The sequence below is a fragment of the Eucyclogobius newberryi genome, unplaced genomic scaffold (assembly GCF_026437365.1).
Source record: "Eucyclogobius newberryi isolate DKJ021-1_F unplaced genomic scaffold, fEucNew1.0.hap1 SCAF_18, whole genome shotgun sequence".
In the NCBI taxonomy this organism is placed as follows: Eukaryota; Metazoa; Chordata; class Actinopteri; order Gobiiformes; family Gobiidae; genus Eucyclogobius; species Eucyclogobius newberryi.
The window spans coordinates 34889186-34916455 of record NW_027315812.1 but is presented as its reverse complement, the minus strand read 5'-3'; the positions used below and the strand labels follow the sequence as shown (position 1 = coordinate 34916455).

Here is a 27270-nt window from a genome sequence, read left to right as displayed (position 1 = left end):
TCTTCAGGGCTTGTGTTGAAGCTTCTTCAGGGCTTGTGTTGAAGCTTCTTCAGGGCTTGTGTTGAAGCTTCTTCAGGGCTTGTGTTGAAGCTTCATCAGGGCTTGTGTTGAAGCTTCTTCAGGGCTTGTGTTGAAGCTTCTTCAGGGCTTGTGTTGAAGCTTCTTCAGGGCTTGTGTTGAAGCTTCATCAGGGCTTGTGTTGAAGCTACTTCAGGGCTTGTGTTGAAGCTTCTTCAGGGCTTGTGTTGAAGCTTCATCAGGGCTTGTGTTGAGGCTTCTTCAGGGCTTGTGTTGAAGCTTCTTCAGGGCTTGTGTTGAAGCTTCATCAGGGCTTGTGTTGAAGCTCCATCAGGGCTTGTGTTGAAGCTTCTTCAGGGCTTGTGTTGAAGCTTCTTCAGGGCTTGTGTTGAAGCTTCTTCAGGGCTTGTGTTGAAGCTTCATCAGGGCTTGTGTGGAAGCTTCATCAGGGCTTGTTTTGAAGCTTCATCGTGACTTGTGTTGAAGCTACTTCAGGGCTTGTGTTGAAGCTTCTTCAGGGCTTGTGTTGAAGCTTCTTCAGGGCTTGTGTTGAAGCTTCATCACGGCTTGTGTTGAAGCTTCTTCAGGGCTTATGTTGAAGCTTCTTCAGGGCTTGTGTTGAAGCTTCTTCAGGGCTTGTGTTGAAGCTTCTTCAGGGCTTGTGTTGAAGCTTCTTCAGGGCTTGTGTTTAGCTTCATCAGGGCTTGTGTTGAAGCTTCTTCAGGGCTTGTGTTGAAGCTTCTTCAGGGCTTGTGTTGAAGCTTCTTCGTGGCTTGTGTTGAAGCTTCATCAGGGTTTGTGTTGAAGCTTCTTCAGGGCTTGTGTTGAAGCTTCTTCAGGGCTTGTGTTGAAGCTACTTCAGGGCTTGTGTTGAAGCTTCTTCAGGGCTTGTGTTGAAGCTTCTTCGTGGCTTGTGTTGAAGCTTCTTCAGGGCTTGTGTTGAAGCTTCATCAGGGCTTGTTTTGAAGCTTCATCGTGGCTTGTGTTGAAGCTTCTTCAGGGCTTGTGTTGAAGCTTCTTCAGGGCTTGTGTTGAAGCTTCTTCAGGGCTTGTGTTGAAGCTTCTTCAGGGCTTGTGTTGAAGCTTCTTCAGGGCTTGTGTTGAAGCTTCATCAGGGCTTGTGTTGAAGCTTCTTCAGGGCTTGTGTTGAAGCTTCTTCAGGGCTTGTGTTGAAGCTTCTTCAGGGCTTGTGTTGAAGCTTCTTCAGGGCTTGTGTTGAAGCTTCTTCGTGGCTTGTGTTGAAGCTTCATCAGGGCTTGTGTTGAAGCTTCATCAGGGCTTGTTCTGAAGCTTCATCGTGGCTTGTGTTGAAGCTTCATCAGGGCTTGTGTTGAAGCTTCATCAGGGCTTGTTCTGAAGCTTCATCGTGGCTTGTGTTGAAGCTTCTTCAGGGCTTGTGTGAAGCTTCTTCAGGGCTTGTGTTGAAGCTTCTTCAGGGCTTGTGTTGAAGCTTCTTCAGGGCTTGTGTTGAAGCTTCTTCAGGGCTTGTGTTGAAGCTTCTTCAGGGCTTGTGTTGAAGCTTCTTCGTGGCTTGTGTTGAAGCTTCATCAGGGCTTGTGTTGAAGCTTCATCAGGGCTTGTTCTGAAGCTTCATCGTGGCTTGTGTTGAAGCTTCATCAGGGCTTGTGTTGAAGCTTCATCAGGGCTTGTTCTGAAGCTTCATCGTGGCTTGTGTTGAAGCTTCTTCAGGGCTTGTGTGAAGCTTCTTCAGGGCTTGTGTTGAAGCTTCTTCAGGGCTTGTGTTGAAGCTTCTTCAGGGCTTGTGTTGAAGCTTCTTCAGGGCTTGTGTTGAAGCTTCTTCGTGGCTTGTGTTGAAGCTTCATCAGGGCTTGTGTTGAAGCTTCATCAGGGCTTGTTCTGAAGCTTCATCGTGGCTTGTGTTGAAGCTTCTTCAGGGCTTGTGTTGAAGCTTCTTCAGGGCTTGTGTTGAAGCTTCTTCAGGGCTTGTGTTGAAGCTTCTTCAGGGCTTGTGTTGAAGCTTCTTCAGGGCTTGTTTTGGTGACAGTGGTTCCTCTCGATGTAGACGTGGGGGAAGAGCGCTACAAAGATTCAAAGTATGGATTTAGCAGGAGGTGTCGAGAGCTAGATCTCAGTATAATACGCGTCTGAAGCAGCAGTTCTCCAACAACAACCTCTGTGTGGAGTGGCCCCGCCTCTGTGTGGAGTGGCCCCGCCTCTGTGTGGAGTGGCCCCGCCTCTGTGTGGAGTGGCCCTGCCTCTGTGTGGAGTGGCCCCGCCTCTGTGTGGAGTGGCCCCGCCTCTGTGTGGAGTGGCCCCGCCTCTGTGTGCAGTGGCCCTGCCTCTGTGTGGAGTGGCCCCGCCTCTGTGTGGAGTGGCCCCGCCTCTGTGTGGAGTGGCCCCGCCTCTGTGTGGAGTGGCCCCGCCTCTGTGTGGAGTGGGCTCAGGCCTCTCACCAACTACAAGCCCAGAGCCCCCCATGCTGCAACGACTGAAAAATGGCTGTGGAGCTTGACACATTCTACTCCAGGTTCGAGACCATGCCCTCCCTCCACCTCTGCATCCACGGGAGCCACTGACACCTCCACCAGCCCTGAGGAAGCTTCCTGGTTGGGGGTAAAGCTCTTTGCTGCTTAAAGCTGTATTTGTATTTGTTTTATTCAAGTTATCTTTGGATCATGTTTGAGAGTTGAGTAAAAAAGCAAAGTATTTAAAAGTCCTAGTCAGTTGCTTGTGTTTGAGCCTTGACAGTTTCACAGATGTTACGTGTGTGGTGCTGTTTGGAGCTTGTATCGAGGGAGTTTTGCTGCGTGACAAGTAAGTAAGACAGTTTTGTGTGATTAGCAATTCAAGGGTGGAAGTAAATCTTATGCTTGTTCTAAATAAGGCAGAAATAATTAAACAACTAATCATGACCCGTTGACTATAAAATATATTGTTTGGGTTTTTAGATCATTGTAATTGTAAAGTGGACTTCTGCTTGTATGAGTTACAGAGAGTTCACAGATACAGAGCTGCCAGGGCGAAATGTGACACACAAATCAATCCACTTGATATCATATTTGAGCTGTGGGACTTTTCCCTTCTCCACTGCCAAAACCACAGAAGTGCTGATCTCTGGCAAAAAGAGGCAGAAGTTGGCGGAATAAAATGAATATAGAGTAAAAATACTTTTTAAACAAAGAAAGTGGTGACGTCATGACGTTGGTCTAGAGCAGGAGTCTCCCATTAGATTTACCAGGGGCCAAACTACAAAATCACACCACAATATGATGTTTTCCCTCTATAGATCCTCCTCACTCACAGCGGCACATTTACACAAACCACAATATTACAGTATTATAATATTACAATATTACAATATTACAATATTACAGTATTACAGTATTACAATATTACAATATTACAATATTACAGTATTACAGTATTACAGTATTACAATATTACAGTATTACAGTATTACAATATTACAATATTACAATATTACAATATTACAGTATTACAATATTACAGTATTACAGTATTACAATATTACAATATTACAATATTACAATATTACAGTATTACAATATTACAGTATTACAATATTACAGTATCACAGTATCACAGTATTACAGTATTACAGTATTACAATATAACAATATTACAATATCACAATATCACAATATTACAATATTACAATATTACAATATCACAATATCACAGTATCACAGTATTACAGTATTACAGTATTACAATATTACAATATTACAATATTACAATATCACAATATCAAAGTATTACAGTATTACAGTATTACAATATTACAATATTACAATATTACAATATTACAGTATCACAGTATCACAGTATTACAGTATTACAGTATTACAATATTACAATATCACAATATCACAATATCACAGTATTACAGTATTACAATATTACAATATTACAATATTACAGTATTACAGTATTACAGTATTACAATATCACAATATCACAATATCACAGTATCACAGTATCACAGTATTACAGTATTACAATATTACAATATTACAGTATTACAGTATTACAGTATTACAATATTACAGTATTACAGTATTACAGTATTACAATATTACAATATTACAGTATTACAGTATTACAGTATTACAGTATTACAATATCACAGTATCACAGTATCACAGTATCACAATATTACAGTATTACAGTATTACAGTATTACAATATTACAATATTACAGTATTACAATATTACAATATTACAATATTACAATATTACAGTATTACAGTATTACAATATTACAATATTACAATATTACAGTATTACAGTATTACAGTATTACAGTATTACAGTATTACAGTATTACAGTATTACAGTATTACAGTATTACAGTATTACAGTATTACAATATTACAATATTACAATATTACAGTATCACAGTATCACAGTATTACAGTATTACAGTATTACAGTATTACAGTCCTACAAATGTGACAAAAGCATTCAAACCCAGACAATTCAAACTTAGTGTTGACCAGAAACCGACTAGTGCTAAATACCTGGGACAAGAGGATAAACCAAGACTAAACCATCTACCAGGAGAACATGGATCAACTATGAAGCAGGACTAAAGCAGGACTAAAGAGGACTAAAACAGGAATAAAGCAGGACTAAAGCAGGTCTAAAGCAGGTCTAAAACAGGTCTAAAGAGGACTAAAGCAGGACTAAAACAGGTCTAAAGCAGGACTAAAGCAGGTCTAAAGCACGACTAAAACAGGACTAAAGCAGGACTAAAGCAGGACTAAAGCAGGTCTAAAGAGGACTAAAGCAGGACTAAAGAGGACTAAAACAGGACTAAAGCAGGACTAAAGAGGACTAAAACAGGACTAAAGAGGACTAAAGCAGGACTAAAGAGGACTAAAACAGGAATAAAGCAGGACTAAAGCAGGTCTAAAGCAGGTCTAAAACAGGTCTAAAGAGGACTAAAGCAGGACTAAAACAGGTCTAAAGCAGGACTAAAGCAAGTCTAAAGCACGACTAAAACAGGACTAAAACAGGACTAAAGCAGGACTAAAACAGGACTAAAGAGGACTAAAGCAGGACTAAAGCAGGACTAAAGCAGGTCTAAAGAGGACTAAAGCAGGACTAAAGAGGACTAAAACAGGACTAAAGCAGGTCTAAAACAGGTCTAAAGAGGACTAAAGCAGGACTAAAGCTGGACTAAAGCAGGTCTAAAGCAGGACTAAAGCAGGTCTAAAGCAGGTCTAAAACAGGTCTAAAGAGGACTAAAGTAGGACTAAAACAGGACTAAAACAGGTCTAAAGCAGGACTAAAGCAGGTCTAAAGCACGACTAAAACAGGACTAAAACAGGACTAAAGCAGGACTAAAACAGGACTAAAGCAGGACTAAAACAGGACTAAAGCAGGACTAAAGCAGGACTAAAGCAGGACTAAAACAGGTCTAAAGCAGGACTAAAGCAGGTGTAAAGCACGACTAAAACAGGACTAAAACAGGACTAAAGCAGGACTAAAGCAGGTCTAAAGCACGACTAAAACAGGACTAAAACAGGACTAAAGCAGGACTAAAGCAGGACTAAAACAGGACTAAAACAGGTCTAAAGCAGGACTAAAGCAGGTCTAAAGCACGACTAAAACAGGACTAAAACAGGACTAAAGCAGGACTAAAGCAGGACTAAAGCAGGACTAAAACAGGACTAAAGCAGGTCTAAAACAGGTCTAAAACGGGACTAAAGCAGGACTAAAGCAGGTCTAAGGGTCAGTCTCTCCTCCTTCTTAAATCTCTCACACTGAAGTTATCAGGCGTAAACATGTCTAAACTGAGCATTTCGGAGGAATTCTTGTCAATTAACGTCTGAAAAAACATTGCTTTTATTTTCAATGTGTGTGTGTGTGTGTGTGTCTGTCTGTCTGTCTGTGTGTGTGTGTGTGTGTGTTCTCCATACAGTGACCCTCCTGTGTGTGTTTGTGTGTGTGTCTGTCTGTCTGTCTGTCTGTGTCTGTGTCTGTGTCTGTCTCTGTGTCTGTGTCTGTGTTTCTGTGTCTGTGTCTGTCTCCGTGTCTGTGTCTGTGTCTGTGTCTGTGTCTGTGTCTGTGTCTGTGTCTGTGTGTGTTCTCCATACAGTGACCCTCCTGTGTGTAGTGACCCTTCTGTGTGTGCTCCAGGTTTGGCGACTCAGTGAAGGGGAACCTGGTCATAGGTACTCTCTCGTGGCCCTCGCCCTGGGTCATCGTTATCGGCTCCTTCTTCTCGTGCTGTGGGGCGGGGCTGCAGAGTCTCACTGGAGCGCCTCGTCTGCTTCAAGCCATTGCCAGGGACGGCATTGTGCCTTTCTTGCAGGTTAGACTATCTCCTGTTGGCTTTTTAAGAGATTGCAGAGCTTTTTGTTTTAGATACATAAGACCAAAAGTTCAGAATGACTAAACTTCCTTCTTACTAGGTATTTGGCCATGGGAAAGCAAATGGTGAACCTACCTGGGCTCTGCTGCTGACCGGAGCCATCTGTGAAATAGGGATTCTGATTGCCTCTCTGGACAGTGTGGCCCCCATCCTCTCCATGTAAGTCCAGCCTTTTTTTCAGAACAAGTGGTGGTCTTTGCTGTCACAGGGTCTGACTGCTGACCTCACGGGACCACGAGTTTCTGCCATAAGTTATGTGTATAGGAAATACTGGTAAATAAAAACACAATTTCCTCCCAGTTTTGGATTGTGTTCACTTCCGTTCTTTTTCATCTTTTTTTATGAGTCAGCACCAGAAGGCTCTACACCTCCTACTGTGCTTTTAGAGACTCTTGGGACCACCAGAAGGCTCTACCTCCTACTGTGCTTTTAGAGACTCTTGGGACCACCAGAAGGCTCTACACCTCCTACTGTGCTTTTAGAGACTCTTGGGACCACCAGAAGGCTCTACACCTCCTACTGTGCTTTTAGAGACTCTTGGGACCACCAGAAGGCTCTACACCTCCTACTGTGCTTTTAGAGACTCTTGGGACCACCAGAAGGCCAGCATGTTGAGAGTGAAGAGCTCTGTTTGGATGAGATGGTTCTATAGCATCTTTGAGGTGGGAGGGGCCATGTCATTTATGGCTTTGTAAATCAGGAGGAGTTTAAATGTGATTCTAAACTGGACAGGAGCCAGTGAAGAGACTCCAGCACCGGCGTAATGTGTTCTCTCCTTTTAGTTCCTTTTAGTAATCTTGCTGCTGCATTTTGAATCAGTTGAAAGCTTTTTATAGAGCTTTTAGGACACGTCTAATCTAGACGTTACAAATGCATGGATACGTTTTTCAGCATCACTTTTAGGCCGGATTCTTCTGATTTTATCTATATTACGCAGATGGAAATAGTCTTGCCTGACCAGTCATTCCCAACATGTTTTGGCAAACTACTTATCAAAACTGTGTGTGGGTCTGGGGCTCGACCGCTACGCTTCAATTTCTAGGGTGGAGTTTAGAGCAGAGACAGAACCAATCACATTAACCCAGAAGTGACGCAAAAAACGCGACACGCTTAACCGGATATTACTTAGCCCATGTCAACAAGGCGTGTTCCGCGTTATCCGTCCTGAACGGAGAAAATGTCTCCTGAATCGTGATGACGCCCTTCGTATAACCGCATCTAACGCACGTTCATCACGGCGAGTAGAGCGGACTTTCCTGAGCTATTTCCGTATCACAGTGTGACGCGTTAAAACCTCCGCCTGGGATTGGATAGGTAAATGGATGACCGACGACTTCCAGACCCTTACGCATTCGAACAGAATGTGGGTGGGGCTGACGGGTCAGGCAAGGAATTGTCTGTTTTACAAGCTTGATTTATATGAGCTTTAAATGAGAGCTCCTGGTCAAATAAGACTCCAAGGTTTCTTACAGTAGAACTGGAGGCTTCAGTGTGACTATCTGCTCAGATAGAGCATCTCGTAGATGCTTAGGGCCAAGCACAATGACCTCGTTTTTTTCAGGGTTAAGAAGCAGGTAGTTTAGTGTCATCCAGGTTTTTATCTCCTTCACACAAGCACTAAGTCTGTCTACTTGATCGCTCTGATCAGGTTTCATTGATAAATACAGCTGAGTGTCGTCTGCAGAGCAGTGGAAGTTAATGCCATGTGACCTGATCATGTGACCTAACGGCAGCAAATAAAGAGTAAACAGAGCTGGACCCAGGACTGACCCCTGTGGCACACCACAAGTTACTTTAGAACAAGGTGAGGAGCTCTGGTTTACAGTAACAAACTGGTACATATCAGATAAATAGGATTTAAAGCAGCTGAGGGCGGGGCCTTGAGGGTGGGGCCTCTGAGGGCGGGGCCTCTGACACCTACATCACATTCTAACCTCTGCAGTAGAATGTTGTGGTCGATGGTCAAACGCTGAGGTCAGAACCAGGATTGAGACCAGTCCATCGTCTGAACCCTGCTGTGGTGGGCTCTGAACCCTGCTGTGGTGGGCTCTGGACCCTGCTGTCGTGGGTTCTGGACCCCGCTGTGGTGGGCTCTGAACCCTGCTGTGGTGGGCTCTGAACCCTGCTGTGGTGGGCTCTGAACCCTGCTGTGGTGGGTTCTGGACCCTGCTGTGGTGGGCTCTGGACCCTGCTGTTGTGGGTTCTGGACCCCGCTGTGGTGGGATCTGAACCCCGCTGTGGTGGGCTCTGAACCTTGCTGTGGTGGGATCTGAACCCTGCTGTGGTGGGATCTGAACCCTGCTGTAGTGGGCTCTGAACCCTGCTGTGGTGGGTTCTGGACCCTGCTGTGGTGGGATCTGAACCCTGCTGTGGTGGGCTCTGAACCCTGCCGTGGTGGGCTCTGCACCCTGCACTTTCTACTGAAGTATTTATTATATTCAGAATAGAGTGTATAATTACGGGAAGAATGTCTTTGAGGAGCTTGGAATGGGGTCTAGGACACAAGTGGAGCTTTTAGAGGACATAAGGACTGAAGTTATCTGCTGCTGAATTTTGGCTCTATTATTTCTTTGAACTTTGAGACAGATTTTTGGGATATCGTCCTTTTCATAATAACTTTATTCTGTGGGACTGGATGATCTTTAAGAATAAACTGAAAGGTAATTAGGAAATGATCTGACAATATAGAGTTTTGAGGGAGGACAATGAGGTCACTAATCTCTGTTCCATACGTTAGGACAAGATCCAGAGTGTTATTGTGAGTGTGAGTCGGTTTATTTACATTCTGAGTGAAACCAATGCTGTCTAACAAGGCGCTGAAGGCATTACTGAGAGAGTCATTACTCACGTTCACGTGGATATTAAAGTCTCCAGCTATAACTATTTTATCCCAGGCTAACTCTAAGTTTGATATAAAGTCAGAAAACTGTTAAAAACTCTGAATAGGACCAGGAGGTCGGTAGAAAACTATGAACAAAACTCCTTTTTGGTTTCTCATATTTGGACATGTGATTGACACATGAGGCTTTAAATGAGTGAAATGCATTGTTCATTTTAGGACTTGTGAGTCGCTTGAGTGTGAGATCACTGCCACGCCACCACCTCTGTGCTCCTGGAGGTGTGACAGTTAACGTGAGGGGGTGGGGTTAACATGGGTGGGTGGGGTTTACATGGGTGGGTGGAGTGGACTCATTTAGTCTGACATAATCATCTTGTTGAAGCCACGTTTCAGTTATAATCACTAATTAACTCATTAACTTAAAAGCGATTTGGAGGAGATTGATCTAACGTTTAATATGCTTATTTATTTGTTTATTTGTAAGGACTGTATCATTTGTGAGTGTTATTTTTCTCAAGTTATTTGGTCTGACGCCTGAAATAGTTTTTCTTAGGTTTGATTGGCATTATTCACACGAGGGACACACACAGTCTCTATCTGCCTTGAATCTGAACACTTCACATGTGACATAGTGGGCAGGAGCTCAGCGACAGAGGAGTGTCTTACACTGCTGCTCTGGGCCCGGGGCTCATCCCTGGGTGGTCACTTTAGGCCACTAAGGCTATGGGGCAAATTCTGAACTAATAGGGATGTACCCTCTGAAGTGGGAGGGGCCATCCCTGCGTATGAGCCCGGGCTTTCCCCAAAACACACTCCAGTTTTCAACAAAGACTACGTTGTTTTGAGGGCACCATCTAGATAATCAGCTGTTGATGCTGAAAGAGGCTGTACAGTTCAGCATTGATCCGATTGGGCAGGGGACCAGAACATTTTCTTTGCCAATTCACACACCGGACCTACTTGAACTTTGAGCACCTCTGATTGTCTCCGCCGGGCGTCATTACCGCCTGCGTTAATCACAACTCGACGGAACCTCTGTCTACTCTGCTTTAAGAGCCTAAGGTTTCCTTCGATGTCACCCATTCTGGCCCCTTCATCTTCATGTTAGTTGGACATAAACATCTCTAGTCTAGTATGTAACTCAGTCCAAACTATATTCTAAATCATATTCTGAAACTTCTCTATATTCTTGACCCTCTTTTCATGTCTTTCAGGTTTTTTCTCATGTGTTACCTGTTTGTCAATCTGGCCTGTGCAGTCCAAACATTGCTGAGAACACCGAACTGGAGACCACGGTTCAAATACTATCACTGGTGAGTATTTAAAGCAGTCACACAGTCCTGCACCCAATATCACCCTTATCATTTTGTATCGATTTCCCTGCATCAAATAAATGACTTTCATCCGTGGAAACTCCTTTATCAAGGTTAGTGTGTTTGAGGAGAGGGGTTTGGTGCTTCTCTGTTCTCCGTCACCAGGCTCTGTGGTTCTCTGTTCTCCGTCACCAGGCTCTGTGGTTCTCTGTTCTCCGTCACCAGGCTCTGTGCTTCTCCGTTCTCCGTCACTAGGCTCTGTGGTTCTCTGTTCTCCGTCACCAGGCTCTGTGCTTCTCAGTTCTCCGTCACCAGGCTCTGTGGTTCTCTGTTCTCCGTCACCAGGCTCTGTGGTTCTCTGTTCTCCGTCACCAAGCTCTGTGCTTCTCAGTTCTCCGTCACCAGGCTCTGTTGTTCTCTGTTCTCCGTCACCAGGCTCTGTGCTTCTCTTTTCTCCGTCACCAGGCTCTGTGGTTCTCAGTTCTCCGTCACCAGGCTCTGTGGTTCTCAGTTCTCCGTCACCAGGCTCTGTGGTTCTCTGTTCTCCGTCACCAGGCTCTGTGGTTCTCTGTTCTCCGTCACCAGGCTCTGTGCTTCTCTGTTCTCCGTCACCAGGCTCTGTGCTTCTCTGTTCTCCGTCACCAGGCTCTGTGGTTCTCTGTTCTCCGTCACCAGGCTCTGTTGTTCTCTGTTCTCCGTCACCAGGCTCTGTGGTTCTCAGTTCTCCGTCACCAGGCTCTGTGCTTCTCTGTTCTCCGTCACCAGGCTCTGTGGTTCTCAGTTCTCCGTCACCAGGCTCTGTGGTTCTCTGTTCTCCGTCACCAGGCTCTGTGGTTCTCAGTTCTCCGTCACCAGGCTCTGTGGTTCTCTGTTCTCCGTCACCAGGCTCTGTGGTTCTCTGTTCTCCGTCACCAGGCTCTGTGGTTCTCAGTTCTCCGTCACCAGGCTCTGTGCTTCTCTGTTCTCCGTCACCAGGCTCTGTTGTTCTCAGTTCTCCGTCACCAGGCTCTGTGGTTCTCTGTTCTCCGTCACCAGGCTCTGTGGTTCTCTGTTCTCCGTCACCAGGCTCTGTGGTTCTCAGTTCTCCGTCACCAGGCTCTGTGCTTCTCTGTTCTCCGTCACCAGGCTCTGTTGTTCTCAGTTCTCCGTCACCAGGCTCTGTGCTTCTCTTTTCTCCGTCACCAGGCTCTGTGGTTCTCTGTTCTCCGTCACCAGGCTCTGTGGTTCTCAGTTCTCCGTCACCAGGCTCTGTGCTTCTCTGTTCTCCGTCACCAGGCTCTGTGGTTCTCAGTTCTCCGTCACCAGGCTCTGTGGTTCTCTGTTCTCCGTCACCAGGCTCTGTGCTTCTCTGTTCTCCGTCACCAGGCTCTGTGGTTCTCAGTTCTCCGTCACCAGGCTCTGTTGTTCTCTGTTCTCCGTCACCAGGCTCTCTGCTTCTCTGTTCTCCGTCACCAGGCTCTGTGCTTCTCAGTTCTCCGTCACCAGACTCTGTGGTTCTCTGTTCTCCGTCACCAGGCTCTGTGGTTCTCAGTTCTCCGTCACCAGGCTCTGTGGTTCTCAGTTCTCCGTCACCAGGCTCTGTGCTTCTCAGTTCTCCGTCACCAGGCTCTGTGGTTCTCAGTTCTCCGTCACCAGGCTCTGTGGTTCTCAGTTCTCCGTCACCAGGCTCTGTGCTTCTCAGTTCTCCGTCACCAGGCTCTGTGGTTCTCAGTTCTCCGTCACCAGGCTCTGTGGTTCACTGTTCTCCGTCACCAGGCTCTGTGGTTCTCTGTTCTCCGTCACCAGGCTCTGTGGTTCACTGTTCTCTGTCACCATGCTCTGTGCTTCTCTGTTCTCCGTCACCAGGCTCTGTGGTTCTCTGTTCTCCGTCACCAGGCGCTGTGCTTCTCTGTTCTCCGTCACCAGGCTCTGTGGTTCTCAGTTCTCCGTCACCAGACTCTGTGGTTCTCTGTTCTCCGTCACCAGGCTCTGTGGTTCTCAGTTCTCCGTCACCAGGCTCTGTGGTTCTCTGTTCTCCGTCACCAGGCTCTGTGCTTCTCAGTTCTCCGTCACCAGGCTCTGTGGTTCTCAGTTCTCCGTCACCAGGCTCTGTGCTTCTCAGTTCTCCGTCACCAGGCTCTGTGGTTCTCAGTTCTCCGTCACCAGGCTCTGTGGTTCTCAGTTCTCCGTCACCAGGCTCTGTGCTTCTCAGTTCTCCGTCACCAGGCTCTGTGGTTCTCAGTTCTCCGTCACCAGGCTCTGTGGTTCACTGTTCTCCGTCACCAGGCTCTGTGGTTCTCTGTTCTCCGTCACCAGGCTCTGTGGTTCACTGTTCTCTGTCACCATGCTCTGTGGTTCTCAGTTCTCTGTCACCATGCTCTGTGGTTCTCAGTTCTCCGTCACCAGGCTCTGTGGTTCTCAGTTCTCCGTCACCAGGCTCTGTGGTTCTCAGTTCTCCGTCACCAGACTCTGTGGTTCTCAGTTCTCCGTCACCAGGCTCTGTGGTTCTCAGTTCTCCGTCACTAGGCTCTGTGGTTCTCAGTTCTCCGTCACCAGGCTCTGTGGTTCTCTGTTCTCCGTCACCAGGCGCTGTGCTTCTCTGTTCTCCGTCACCAGGCTCTGTGGTTCTCTGTTCTCCGTCACCAGGCTCTGTGCTTCTCAGTTCTCCGTCACCAGGCTCTGTGGTTCTCAGTTCTCCGTCACCAGGCTCTGTGCTTCTCAGTTCTCCGTCACCAGGCTCTGTGGTTCTCAGTTCTCCGTCACCAGGCTCTGTGGTTCTCAGTTCTCCGTCACCAGGCTCTGTGCTTCTCAGTTCTCCGTCACCAGGCTCTGTGGTTCTCAGTTCTCCGTCACCAGGCTCTGTGCTTCTCAGTTCTCCGTCACCAGGCTCTGTGGTTCTCAGTTCTCCGTCACCAGGCTCTGTGGTTCACTGTTCTCCGTCACCAGGCTCTGTGGTTCTCTGTTCTCCGTCACCAGGCTCTGTGGTTCACTGTTCTCTGTCACCATGCTCTGTGGTTCTCAGTTCTCTGTCACCATGCTCTGTGGTTCTCAGTTCTCCGTCACCAGGCTCTGTGGTTCTCAGTTCTCCGTCACCAGGCTCTGTGGTTCTCAGTTCTCCGTCACCAGGCTCTGTGGTTCTCAGTTCTCCGTCACCAGGCTCTGTGGTTCTCAGTTCTCCGTCACCAGACTCTGTGGTTCTCAGTTCTCCGTCACCAGGCTCTGTGGTTCTCAGTTCTCCGTCACCAGGCTCTGTGGTTCTCAGTTCTCCGTCACCAGACTCTGTGGTTCTCAGTTCTCCGTCACCAGGCTCTGTGGTTCTCAGTTCTCCGTCACCAGGCTCTGTGGTTCTCAGTTCTCCGTCACCAGGCTCTGTGGTTCTCAGTTCTCCGTCACCAGGCTCTGTGGTTCTCAGTTCTCCGTCACCAGGCTCTGTGGTTCTCAGTTCTCCGTCACCAGGCTCTGTGGTTCTCAGTTCTCCGTCACCAGGCTCTGTGGTTCTCAGTTCTCCGTCACCAGGCTCTGTGGTTCTCTGTAGTGATGACTCATGTGTTTGTAGGACCTTATCGTTCCTGGGAATGAGCTTGTGTCTGGCCATCATGTTCATCTCGTCCTGGTACTACGCCATCGTTGCCATGGTTATCGCAGGCTGTATCTACAAATACATCGAGTACAGAGGGTGAGCATCTTATATTTCAGACTGAACAATGTGGATTTCTTAATAATAGTAATACATTGTTAATCGGCCGCTGCTGCTTTCAGCACCACAAGAATGGGAGTGTGAAGCGTTATGTTCTGATGAATGTCTCTCTCTCTTCGCAGAGCGGAGAAGGAGTGGGGAGACGGGATTCGCGGCCTGTCTTTGAACGCAGCACGTTACGCTCTCATTCGCCTGGAAGACGCTCCGCCGCACACCAAGAACTGGAGGTACGTCTCTTTCTTTTCTGTGAGTCAGATAAAGAAGGGAATGATTTCATCGAACACATGTAGATTTATAATAGTCATGATGTTAGACCTATGAATGAAGAGCATTTGTAGAGTTGTCATAATGTTAACATTTGGCAGGCTTCATTGTAAATACTGATCTTTAAACCTGTTACTTTTTTTTTTAAACACAAATAAGTATAGTCTCGGTGGACTTAGTAGTTCTGATATAGAACAAGATTATTCTAAAGCTGTTTAGGATCATGACTCATTCAAATGAGTATCTAGTTTCAGAACTCATTTGAATCGTGATTATTCTCAGTGTTCATTTGAATACTTAGTGTGTAATGTGGACACAAGTAGATGGAAGCCAAATATTTTTTACAATGATAAAAAACACAACTGTGCAGAGCTTAGATAGCGTGTTTGCTAATGGCAAGGGGAGATAAAGGACACTTCAACTCAACACAACAATTCATTTCCTCAACATTTGGACTCGGAAACCTGTTATTTCAGTAGAGAAAGGTAATGAGTTCAACTTTGTGTGAACCCAAAGTCTGTGGCAGTGATAAATGTGAGGCTAACTGCAGTGTGATGTTTATCTGCTTTTCTATTGCTGTTTATTTTATTTTCTTCCTTTAGCTTACTTGGCGTGATGCTAACACGTGATGCTGTTTAACCAATGAAAAGTCAGGAAACACAGACCTCATGTGTTTGTCGCACTTCACAGGGGCAGAGAAGAGGAGTTTGAGGAGAAGAAGCTACCTGTATTAGCCAAGTGGAGACTGTAGTAGTTGTGCACTCTATCCCCTTTGCCACCCATGAACATCACTTAGGTGCCAATCTTGGAATCAGTGATGAGGGTTGAGAATGGTCTATATATGAACAATTACAAAGGAACGAAATATCTTTGCATTCAACATTCAAAAGCAAATAGTCTTGAAGAGATGAATGATGTATTTGATATTGTATAATTGTAGTCAGCCATGCCAAGTGAGAAACACTTTTGACATGTTTTCTGGTCTGTTTGTGGACAGGCCTCAGGTGCTGGTGCTGCAGAACCTGGATTCAGACCAGGGTGTCAAACACCCGCGCCTCCTGTCCTTCACCACACAGCTGAAGGCTGGGAAAGGACTCACCATTGTGGCCAATGTCTTGGAAGGAACCTACCTCACCAAGGATGCAGAGGCAAAGAAGGCTGAGCAGGTCTCACACCACGACACGCTACACTGCGCGACGCTACACTACATGCAACATGACCCGCTACACAACGCTACACTGTGCCACGCTACACTACATGCAACATGACCCGCTACACAACGCTGCACGCTACACTGCGCGACGCTACACTACATGCAACATGACCCGCTACACGACACGCTACACTGCGCGACGCTACACTACATGCAACATGACCCGCTATACAACGCTACGCGCTACACTGCGCAACGCTACACTACATGCAACATGACCCGCTACACGACACGCTACACTGCGCGACGCTACACTACATGCAACATGACCCGCTATACAACGCTACGCGCTACACTGCGCAACGCTACACTACATGCAACATGACCCGCTACACAACGCTGCACGCTACACTGCGCGACGCTACACTACATGCAACATGACCCGCTACACAACGCTGCACGCTACACTGCGCAACGCTACACTACATGCAACATGACCCGCTACACAACGCTGCACGCTACACTGCGCGACGCTACACTACATGCAACATGACCCGCTACACGACACGCTACACTGCGCGACGCTACACTACATGCAACATGACCCGCTACACGACACACTACACTGCGCAACGCTACACTACATGCAACATGACCCGCTACACAACGCTACGCGCTACACTGCGCAACGCTACACTACATGCAACATGACCCGCTACACAACGCTACACGCTACACTGCGCAACGCTACACTACATGCAACATGACACGCTACACTGCGCGACGCTACACTACATGCAACATGACCCGCTACACAACGCTACACGCTACACTGCGCAACGCTACACTACATGCAACATGACCCGCTACACAACGTTGCACGCTACACTGCGCGACGCTACACTACATGCAACATGACCCGCTACACGACACGCTACACTGCGCGACGCTACACTACATGCAACATGACCCGCTACACGACACGCTACACTGCGCGACGCTACACTACATGCAACATGACCCGCTACACGACACACTACACTGCGCGACGCTACACTACATGCAACATGACCCGCTACACAACGCTACACGCTACACTGCGCAACGCTACACTACATGCAACATGACCCGCTACACAACGCTGCACGCTACACTGCGCGACGCTACACTACATGCAACATGACACGCTACACTGCGCGACGCTACACTACATGCAACATGACCCGCTACACGACACGCTACACTGCGCGACGCTACACTACATGCAACATGACCCGCTACACGACACACTACACTGCGCGACGCTACACTACATGCAACATGACCCGCTACACAACGCTACACGCTACACTGCGCAACGCTACACTACATGCAACATGACCCGCTACACAACGCTACACGCTACACTGCGCAACACTACACTACATGCAACATGACACGCTACACTGCGCGACGCTACACTACATGCAACATGACCCGCTACACAACGCTGCACGCTACACTGCGCAACGCTACACTACATGCAACATGACCCGCTACACAACGCTGCACGCTACACTGCGCGACGCTACACTACATGCAACATGACCCGCTACACGACACGCTACACTGCGCGACGCTACACTACATGCAACATGACCCGCTACACGACACACTACACTGCGCAACGCTACACTACATGCAACATGACCCGCTACACAACGCTACACGCTACACTGCGCAACGCTACACTACATGCAACATGACCCGCTACACAACGCTACACGCTACACTGCGCAACACTACACTACATGCAACATGACACGCTACACTGCCCGACGCTACACTACATGCAACATGACACGCTACACTGCGCAACGCTACACTACATGCAACCTGACCCGCTACACAACGCTGCACGCTACACTGCGCGACGCTACACTACATGCAACATGACCCGCTACACAACGCTGCACGCTAAAGTCTGGCTACATAACACACTAAACTACACACTAAACAACACACTACACGCTACACTACACGCTACACTACACACTAAACTACACGCTACACTACACGCTACATTACACGCTACACTACACGCTACACTACACGTTAAACTACATGCTACACTACACGCTACACGCTAAATTACACGCTACACACTACACGCTACACTACACGCTACACTACACGCTATATTACACACTACACGCTACACTACACGCTACACTACACGCTACACTACACTCTACACTACACGCTACACGCTACATTACACGCTACATTACACGCTAAACGCTACATTACACACTACACTACACGCTACACTACACGCTAAACTACATGCTACACTACACGCTACATTACACGCTACACTACACGCTACACTACACGCTACATGCTACACTACACGCTACATTACACGCTACACACACGCTACACTACACGCTACATTACACACTACACGCTACACGCTACACTACACGCTATATTACACGCTACACTACACGCTACACTTCACGCTATATTACATGCTACACTACACGCTACACTACACGCTACACTACACGCTATATTACACGCTACACTACACGCTACACTTCACGCTATATTACATGCTACACTACACGCTACACTACACGCTACTCTACACGCTATACGCTATATTACACGCTACACTACACGCTATATTACACGCTACACTACACGCTACACGCTACACTACACACTATATTACACGCTACACTACATGCTACACTACACGCTATACGCTATATTACACGCTACACTACACGCTATATTACACGCTACACTACACGCTACACGCTACACTACACACTATATTACACGCTATATTACACGCTACACTACATGCTATATTACACGCTACACTACACGCTACACTACACGCTATACGCTATATTACACGCTACACTACACGCTACACGCTACACTACACACTATATTACACGCTACACTACACGCTATACGCTATATTACACGCTACACTACACGCTATACGCTATATTACACGCTACACTACACGCTATACGCTATATTACACGCTACACTACACGCTACACTACACGCTACACTACACGCTATACGCTATATTACACGCTACACTACACGCTACACGCTACACTACACACTATATTACACGCTACACTACACGCTACACTACACGCTATACGCTATATTACACGCTACACTACACGCTACACTACATGCTACACTATTCAATTAAATTTATTTTCTTAACGCCCAAAATCACAACACTGGATGCCTCAAAGTGTGACAGTGAGAAGAGATTAAACAATGTCCGTAGGGACTTGGCAATATACTCACATCCCCTGTCCCAAATACCCAAAGGTCCCCTGTCCCAAATACCCAAAGGTCCCCTGTCCCAAATACCCAAAGGTCCCCTGTCCCAAATACCCAAAGGTCCCCTGTCCCAAATACCCAAAGGTCCCCTGTCCCAAATACCCAAAGGTCCCCTCTCCTTAGACCCTCCTTCTAGCAAAAGTAGAAACCTTGAGAAGTTCCACAGTGAAGGAGAGATGTGACTCCCTCGGACGGACAGGCAGACACACTTACATTTGCAGATAGACTATGGAGCAAGAACCTTTCAAGAGGAGAATCAGTTCTTCGAGGCAGATGAAGAACCATCAACTAGAGTAGAGAGCATTTCTCTCGTAACCCGACCGACCCGGTGTGAAACTAGCCGACTGAAAAGAAATTATCAGCATTTTGTTGAAAAAACGTCAAAATCTTTTATTTTTCAATTATTTTGCCAACTCACTGACCGTTCTTTCCTAAACCGCCGTGTTGAATATTTTTATCACCCTGCTAAACCTATCTTTCATCCCAAAAGACTGATAACGCACTGAGTAAAGCATGTGCGTCTTCATTTTGGGTCCTTCACATGTGTGTGTAACAAAACAGACTGCGCGTCAGTTTCGTTCAATTGCCTTTATCAAATAGATTTGCCTCTGTCGGCGCCACTGAAGTCTCCATAGGACATGCCACGCTCTATCAGGGTCTTACGCAATGCATTCTGGGATTGACACACGCCCAGCAGCATCATCACAACAAACATGGCGGCGCCCGTGTCCCCCGCATGTTTCCCCCGCTCGCCTTAGCTACCAAAATAAAGGATAACGACGTACAAAAGGTCGATTGAAATATCTTAAAATCGGGAGATTTAGTCTCCTGATCGGGTTGAAGCCTCTGACCCCTGGACTGTTGAAGCCTGACCCCTGGACTGTTGAAGCCTGACCCCTGGACTGTTGAAGCCTGACCCCTGGACTGTTGAAGCCTGACCCCTGGACTGTTGAAGCCTGACCTCTTGACTGTTGAAGCCCGACCCCTGGACTGTTGAAGCCCGACCCCTGGACTGTTGAAGCCTGACCTCTGGACTATTGAAGCCCGACCCCTGACCTCTGGACTGTTGAAGCCTGACCCCTGACCCCTGAACTGTTGAAGCCTGACCCCTGGACTGTTGAAGCCTGACCCCTGAACTGTTGAAGCCTGACCCCTGGACTGTTGAAGCCTGACCCCTGGACTGTTGAAGCCTCTGACCCCTGGACTGTTGAAGCCCGACCCCTGGACTGTTGAAGCCCGACCCCTGGACTGTTGAAGCCTCTGACCCCTGGACTGTTGAAGCCTGACCTCTGGACTATTGAAGCCCGACCCCTGACCTCTGGACTGTTGAAGCCTGACCCCTGACCCCTGAACTGTTGAAGCCTGACCCCTGGACTGTTGAAGCCTGACCCCTGAACTGTTGAAGCCTGACCCCTGGACTGTTGAAGCCTGACCCCTGGACTGTTGAAGCCCGACCCCTGGACTGTTGAAGCCTGACCCCTGGAATGTTGAAGTCTGACCCCTGGACTGTTGAAGCCTCTGACCCCTGGACTGTTGAAGCCTGACCCCTGAACTGTTGAAGCCTGACCCCTGGACTGTTGAAGCCTGACCCCTGAACTGTTGAAGCCTGACCCCTGGACTGTTGAAGCCTGACCCCTGGACTGTTGAAGCCTCTGACCCCTGGACTGTTGAAGCCCGACCCCTGGACTGTTGAAGCCTGACCCCTGACCCCTGAACTGTTGAAGCCTGACCCCTGGACTGTTGAAGCCTGACCCCTGAACTGTTGAAGCCTGACCCCTGGACTGTTGAAGCCTGACCCCTGGACTGTTGAAGCCTCTGACCCCTGGACTGTTGAAGCCCGACCCCTGGACTGTTGAAGCCCGACCCCTGGACTGTTGAAGCCTGACCCCTGGAATGTTGAAGTCTGACCCCTGGACTGTTGAAGCCTCTGACCCCTGGACTGTTGAAGCCTCTGACCCCTGGACTGTTGAAGCCTGACCCCTGGACTGTTGAAGTCTGACCCCTGGACTTTTGAAGCCTGACCCCTGGGCTGTTGAAGCCTGACCCCTGGACTGTTGAAGCCCGACCCCTGGACTGTTGAAGCCTCTGACCCCTGGACTGTTGAAGCCTGACCCCTGGACTGTTGAAGCCTGACCCCTGGACTGTTGAAGTCTGACCCCTGGACTGTTGAAGCCTGACCCCTGGACTGTTGAAGCCTCTGACCCCTGGACTGTTGAAGCCTCTGACCCCTGGACTGTTGAAGCCTGACCCCTGAACTGTTGAAGCCTGACCCCTGGACTGTTGAAGCCTGACCCCTGAACTGTTGAAGCCTGACCCCTGGACTGTTGAAGCCTGACCCCTGGACTGTTGAAGCCTCTGACCCCTGGACTGTTGAAGCCCGACCCCTGGACTGTTGAAGCCCGACCCCTGGACTGTTGAAGCCTCTGACCCCTGGACTGTTGAAGCCTGACCTCTGGACTATTGAAGCCCGACCCCTGACCTCTGGACTGTTGAAGCCTGACCCCTGACCCCTGAACTGTTGAAGCCTGACCCCTGGACTGTTGAAGCCTGACCCCTGAACTGTTGAAGCCTGACCCCTGGACTGTTGAAGCCTGACCCCTGGACTGTTGAAGCCTCTGACCCCTGGACTGTTGAAGCCCGACCCCTGGACTGTTGAAGCCTGACCCCTGGAATGTTGAAGTCTGACCCCTGGACTGTTGAAGCCTCTGACCCCTGGACTGTTGAAGCCTGACCCCTGGAATGTTGAAGTCTGACCCCTGGACTGTTGAAGCCTCTGACCCCTGGACTGTTGAAGCCTGACCCCTGGACTGTTGAAGTCTGACCCCTGGACTTTTGAAGCCTGACCCCTGGGCTGTTGAAGCCTGACCCCTGGACTGTTGAAGCCCGACCCCTGGACTGTTGAAGCCTCTGACCCCTGGACTGTTGAAGCCTGACCCCTGGACTGTTGAAGCCTGACCCCTGGACTGTTGAAGTCTGACCCCTGGACTGTTGAAGTCTGACCCCTGGACTGTTGAAGCCTCTGACCCCTGGACTGTTGAAGCCTGACCCCTGGACTGTTGAAGCCTGATCCCTGGACTGTTGAAGCCTGACCCCTGGATTGTTGAAGCCTGACCCCTGGACTGTTGAAGCCTGACCCCTGGACTGTTGAAGCCTGACCCCTGGACTGTTGAAGCCCGACCCCTGGACTGTTGAACCCGACCCCTGGACTGTTGAAGCCTGACCTGGCGGTCACTCCGAGTCAAAAAATTGCAAAATTTTGATCTTTTTTTTTGCCTTCGAAGTAACAAAAAAAAAAGAATTTACCTACCGTCCGACCCACTTGAAAAATGTTGGCTCGGGTTACAGCAAACAGACAATTTATTTGGAGCAGCCTTGTATTAAATATTATCCTCTTTATCAGAGGACAGAGCTCATACTTCCCCCATAGTTGCTGCTAGGGCAGCGGAGCTGAAACTGTAGCTTTATATTTCTGTTCAATCTGGTAATAAACCTCTATACCTCTATATTTGTTATCCAGACATCAGAATCTCAAATCTGTGCTGTTAGGTACAAAATATGAATCATTTAACATTTTTGTCTAGATTATATGCTTTGATCTGTTCCTTCCACGCTCACATTTAACCCAGGGATTCTCCATCTCCAAATAACTCAGACGTTCCTCATCTGTCAGTGACGCCTGTCGCTTTGGTCACTTCTGTGGCCCACAATCAGCACCATTCTTACACAAACACAAAACACAAAAAGAACCACACAAAAAGGAAAAAGATAAAAAGGAAAAAGATAAAAAGGAAAAAGATAAAAAGGTAGCATAAAAACAAAAGGGTTTCTACTGAAAACATGAACCGAAACGAAAACCTGATCAGATACATGATCAGAAAAAGTGCTCTAAGTTTCAGATGTTTTGATCGTGCCAAAACAGACACATTAATCCAAGTTCCAGCTATTTCAAAGGCCAAAGACTCCTGGAGACTTGACGACTCATCAAAAATCATTGGGAAATATTCAAAACAACTATCACACAGATTTTTAATATATGCAATTTGGCTTTAGTAGCAATCATTCCAGGGAAGCTGCTCGCTGCTACCTGACAGAAAGCATCAGCTCACCTGGACAGAGCGGGTGCAGTGGCAAAATCGACTTTTAAGAGCTTTTGACCTTCTTACATTGCTATTTGTGCTTCATATATGTCCAGAGTGTTTTTTTTTGATTGATTCCCGCAGTTTTTAGCTATATTACAGACTATCTCCTTTCCTCCAATCTCCAAACTGACGGGCGGTGGGTGCAAGACCGCGTCATAAGGGCAAGCACGCGTCACCATCCCCCCTCGGAGAGAAGTTCTATCCGATACCGAAAAACCAGGAAATAAGAGCGCGATGGACATAAGACTTATATATATATATATATATATATATATATATATATAGATCTATAGATATATCTGTTCTGCGCACGCTGTAGAATAAACACCAGATTTATTTAGTCTCAAAGTAGACTCTTTCTCACTCACTCGCGCGGAGCGGCGCACGGCGGAGCTTACAGCACACAGCTGTGGGGCACACACTACGTCACGGGTGGGCGGGGCACACACGCGTTCTCTGAGACTACGTCACGGGTGGGCGGGGCACACACGCTCTGAGACTACGTCACGGGTTGGGCGGGGCACACACGCTCTGAGACTACGTCACGGGTGGGCGGGGCACACGCGCTCTGAGACTACGTCACGGGTGGGCGGGGCACACGCGCTCTGAGACTACGTCACGGGTTGGGCGGGGGAGCCAGATGGCTCTTGGGTGGGGGCGAATATCAAACCAAGCCGTTTGCATTTCCGGGTTGGTGAAGGGTCCAAGGTCTGGGTGATATTTCTGAACTATTATGTTAAGGGTGTTGCACAACACTTATTATTATCAATGATACACTTAGGATAGACTACCAAACGTGAACAAAGCCTGTTATGGCACCTTTAAGACTCATGAAGAACAGCTTGATTTTATATTTCACTGCTGATGATCCCACACATGACCTATTGTTTATCCTGTTGTCTCAGGCCAATGAAACGATGCTCAAATCTCTCACATCCCTCTATGACCAAGCATTAAAGGCAATTGACAAAAGACACGTCATTATCACCATTACTCGGATTTGACTTTTAATTTCAAACCCAAGAACTCTATTCAAAATCCTTAATATTGTTGCTTCACCTCCTTGGAAAATCTCAAACTTTTCTCTGAACAAACGACTCGATCGACCCGTTCCACAGCAGCCAATCAGTGTTCAGAGCACCCCCCTCCCTCAAGCAGGGAACACCCCCCTCTCTCCAGCAGGGAACACCCCCCTCTCTCCAGCAGGGAACACCCCCCTCCCTCTAGCAGGGAACACCCCCCTCTCTCCAGCAGGGAACACCCCCCTCCCTCTAGCAGGGAACACCCCCCTCACTCCAGCAGGGAACACCCCCCTCTCTCCAGCAGGGAACACCCCCCTCCCTCTAGCAGGGAACACCCCCCTCTCTCCAGCAGGGAACACCCCCCTCCCTCTAGCAGGGAACACCCCCCTCCCTCTAGCAGGGAACACCCCCCTCTCTCCAGCAGGGAACACCCCCCTCCCTCTAGCAGGGAACACCCCCCTCCCTCCAGCAGGGAACACCCCCCTCTCTCCAGCAGGGAACACCCCCCTCCCTCTAGCAGGGAACACCCCCCTCCCTCTAGCAGGGAACACCCCCCTCCCTCCAGCAGGGAACAGCCCCCTCCCTCTAGCAGGGAACACCCCCCTCCCTCTAGCAGGGAACACCCCCCTCCCTCCAGCAGGGAACAGCCCCCTCCCTCTAGCAGGGAACACCCCCCTCTCTCCAGCAGGGAACACCCCCCTCTCTCCAGCAGGGAACACCCCCCTCCCTCCAGCAGGGAACACCCCCCTCTCTCCAGCAGGGAACACCCCCCTCCCTCCAGCAGGGAACACCCCCCTCCCTCTAGCAGGGAACAGCCCCCTCCCTCCAGCAGGGAACACCCCCCTCCCTCTAGCAGGGAACAGCCCCCTCCCTCCAGCAGGGAACACCCCCCTCCCTCTAGCAGGGAACAGCCCCCTCCCTCCAGCAGGGAACACCCCCCTCCCTCCAGCAGGGAACACCCCCCTCTCTCCAGCAGGGAACACCCCCCTCCCTCTAGCAGGGAACAGCCCCCTCCCTCCAGCAGGGAACACCCCCCTCCCTCTCTGTGACAAACACTGCAGACTGTGGAATCTATGACTTTAAAAAGTTGAAATGTGAAAAGAAAAGATGATGAAATGAGGAGCAGTGTGGGTCTGACCTGAGCTAAATGCTGAAGTAACTGATTATGTGGCATTTTAGAATTAAATGAAGACAATTAGGCTAAGAAGCAGCACATTTCTGTAGCTACAGAATGTTTTATGTGGGGTTTTGTTACTAAATTCACCTTTTTAAAGACTCAAAAAGATCCTGGGCTTTTTAAAATTCTGTCAATGTGTCAAGCTAGAGTGTGATTGGGTTAATTGTAATAGAACAACTGCTGTCTATTGGTCAAGATGAGATAAATGTTAATGTTTCTAATATTCAGCTTTGACTGGGGATTTAGACCTTTGATTCATATGTTTGGACCTTTGGACCATCAGCAGAAACTGTAATCACAAGCCTCTGGATCATGTGGTTTTCTTGTACAGAACATCAAGGTGTGTATGTCCGCTGAGCGCACCAAAGGCTTCTGTCACGTGGTGGTGTCATCCAACCTGCGCGACGGCGTGTCCCACCTGATCCAGTCTGCAGGCCTGGGCGGCATGAGGCACAACACTGTCCTCATGGCCTGGCCCGGCACCTGGAAGCAGGCCAACGACCCCCAATCGTGGAAGAACTTCATAGGTTTGTGCTACAACTGTTCCTTTAATGTTTGCATGTGACCAGCTTCATTAAATCAAACTTTCCAAATGCAAAATTAAAATGAAATTCCATGCAGAAAGAATGCTAACAAAAAGCAAATCATTAGTGCAGTTTAGTACAGAAGTTTTCCCTCTCAATTTTTATTCATTACATACTTTTGCTGTCATTGTAATATTGCTTTTTGGAACTACAGCTTCTCTTTTTTCCGAGCCAAATGTAAACACATGAGTGGTAAGATCTTTTAGGACCCATCCCTAATCTTGCAACAATTATGAAGCCTGCGTAAGTTCACCTGGAAGACCTAACTCCATCTGCGTCGATCACCAGGCCAGGCCAGGGCACCTCTCCCCAGCTCGACCAACGCACCCGAGCCAGGCGTCCGCCTGTCCGTCTGTGAGAGTCAGATCCCTCCTTCACACGGAACTCCTCCAGGTTTCTACTTTTCCCAAGGAGCTTTTTGTAGTTTTTCCTGGCCGAGAAGGAGAGTCTGAGGACAGAAGGAGGGTCTGAGGACAGATTGAGGGTCTAAGGACAGAAGGAGGGTCTGAGGACAGAAGGAGGGTCTGAGGACAGAAGGAGTGTCTAAGGACAGAAGGAGGGTCTAAGGACAGAAGGAGGGTCTGAGGACAGAAGGAGGGTCTGAGGACAGAAGGAGGGTCTGAGGACAGAAGGAGTGTCTAAGGACAGAAGGAGGGTCTAAGGACAGAAGGAGGGTCTGAGGACAGAAGGAGGGTCTGAGGACAGAAGGAGGGTCTAAAGACAGAAGGAGGGTCTAAGGACAGAAGGAGGGTCTGAGGACAGAAGGAGGGTCTGAGGACAGAAGGAGGGTCTAAGGACAGAAGGAGGGTCTGAGGACAGAAGGAGGGTCTGAGGACAGAAGGAGGGTCTAAGGACAGAAGGAGGGTCTGAGGACAGAAGGAGGGTCTAAGGACAGAAGGAGGGTCTAAGGACAGAAGGAGGGTCTAAGGACAGAAGGAGGGTCTGAGGACAGAAGGAGGGTCTAAGGACAGAAGGAGGGTCTGAGGACAGAAGGAGGGTCTAAGGACAGATGCTCCTCATCCTCAATCAACGCACCCAAGTCACTCCTCCTTTTTTTTTTTTACTATTTATTGTTTTTGAAACACACAGCAACAAAAATGACATAAAACACAATATGACCTATTTAAAGATTTAGGGAAGAAAAATAATAAATAACGAGAGAAAATACACACACACATATATATATATATATATATATATATATATATATATATATATATATATACACATGGATGCACAAATGTATATTCACTTATATTTGTGCCAAACAAATCTTGAGATGGTTTATTCCACTCTTCAGCCGGTTGGGGATGTTCTTGAAGTAAGAGAGAATTTAAGATTTTTGTACATTTAATTTG

The 27270-nt window shown here is 48.0% G+C and overlaps 1 protein-coding gene across 7 annotated transcripts in view; it reads left to right on the top strand.

The window, feature by feature from the left end:
* Positions 1 to 27270, top strand: part of slc12a7b (solute carrier family 12 member 7b) — a 382436-nt gene that overhangs the window by 233989 nt on the left and 121177 nt on the right. For all 7 annotated transcript variants that reach the window (XM_072451243.1, XM_072451246.1, XM_072451242.1 and 4 more), the window contains exons 11-18: positions 2736 to 2793; positions 6145 to 6319; positions 6420 to 6538; positions 10433 to 10531; positions 14067 to 14186; positions 14330 to 14434; positions 15469 to 15637; positions 25660 to 25855. In XM_072451243.1, the coding sequence (XP_072307344.1) occupies positions 2736 to 2793; positions 6145 to 6319; positions 6420 to 6538; positions 10433 to 10531; positions 14067 to 14186; positions 14330 to 14434; positions 15469 to 15637; positions 25660 to 25855 (1041 nt within the window). The remainder of the gene's footprint in view (positions 1 to 2735; positions 2794 to 6144; positions 6320 to 6419; positions 6539 to 10432; positions 10532 to 14066; positions 14187 to 14329; positions 14435 to 15468; positions 15638 to 25659; positions 25856 to 27270) is intronic.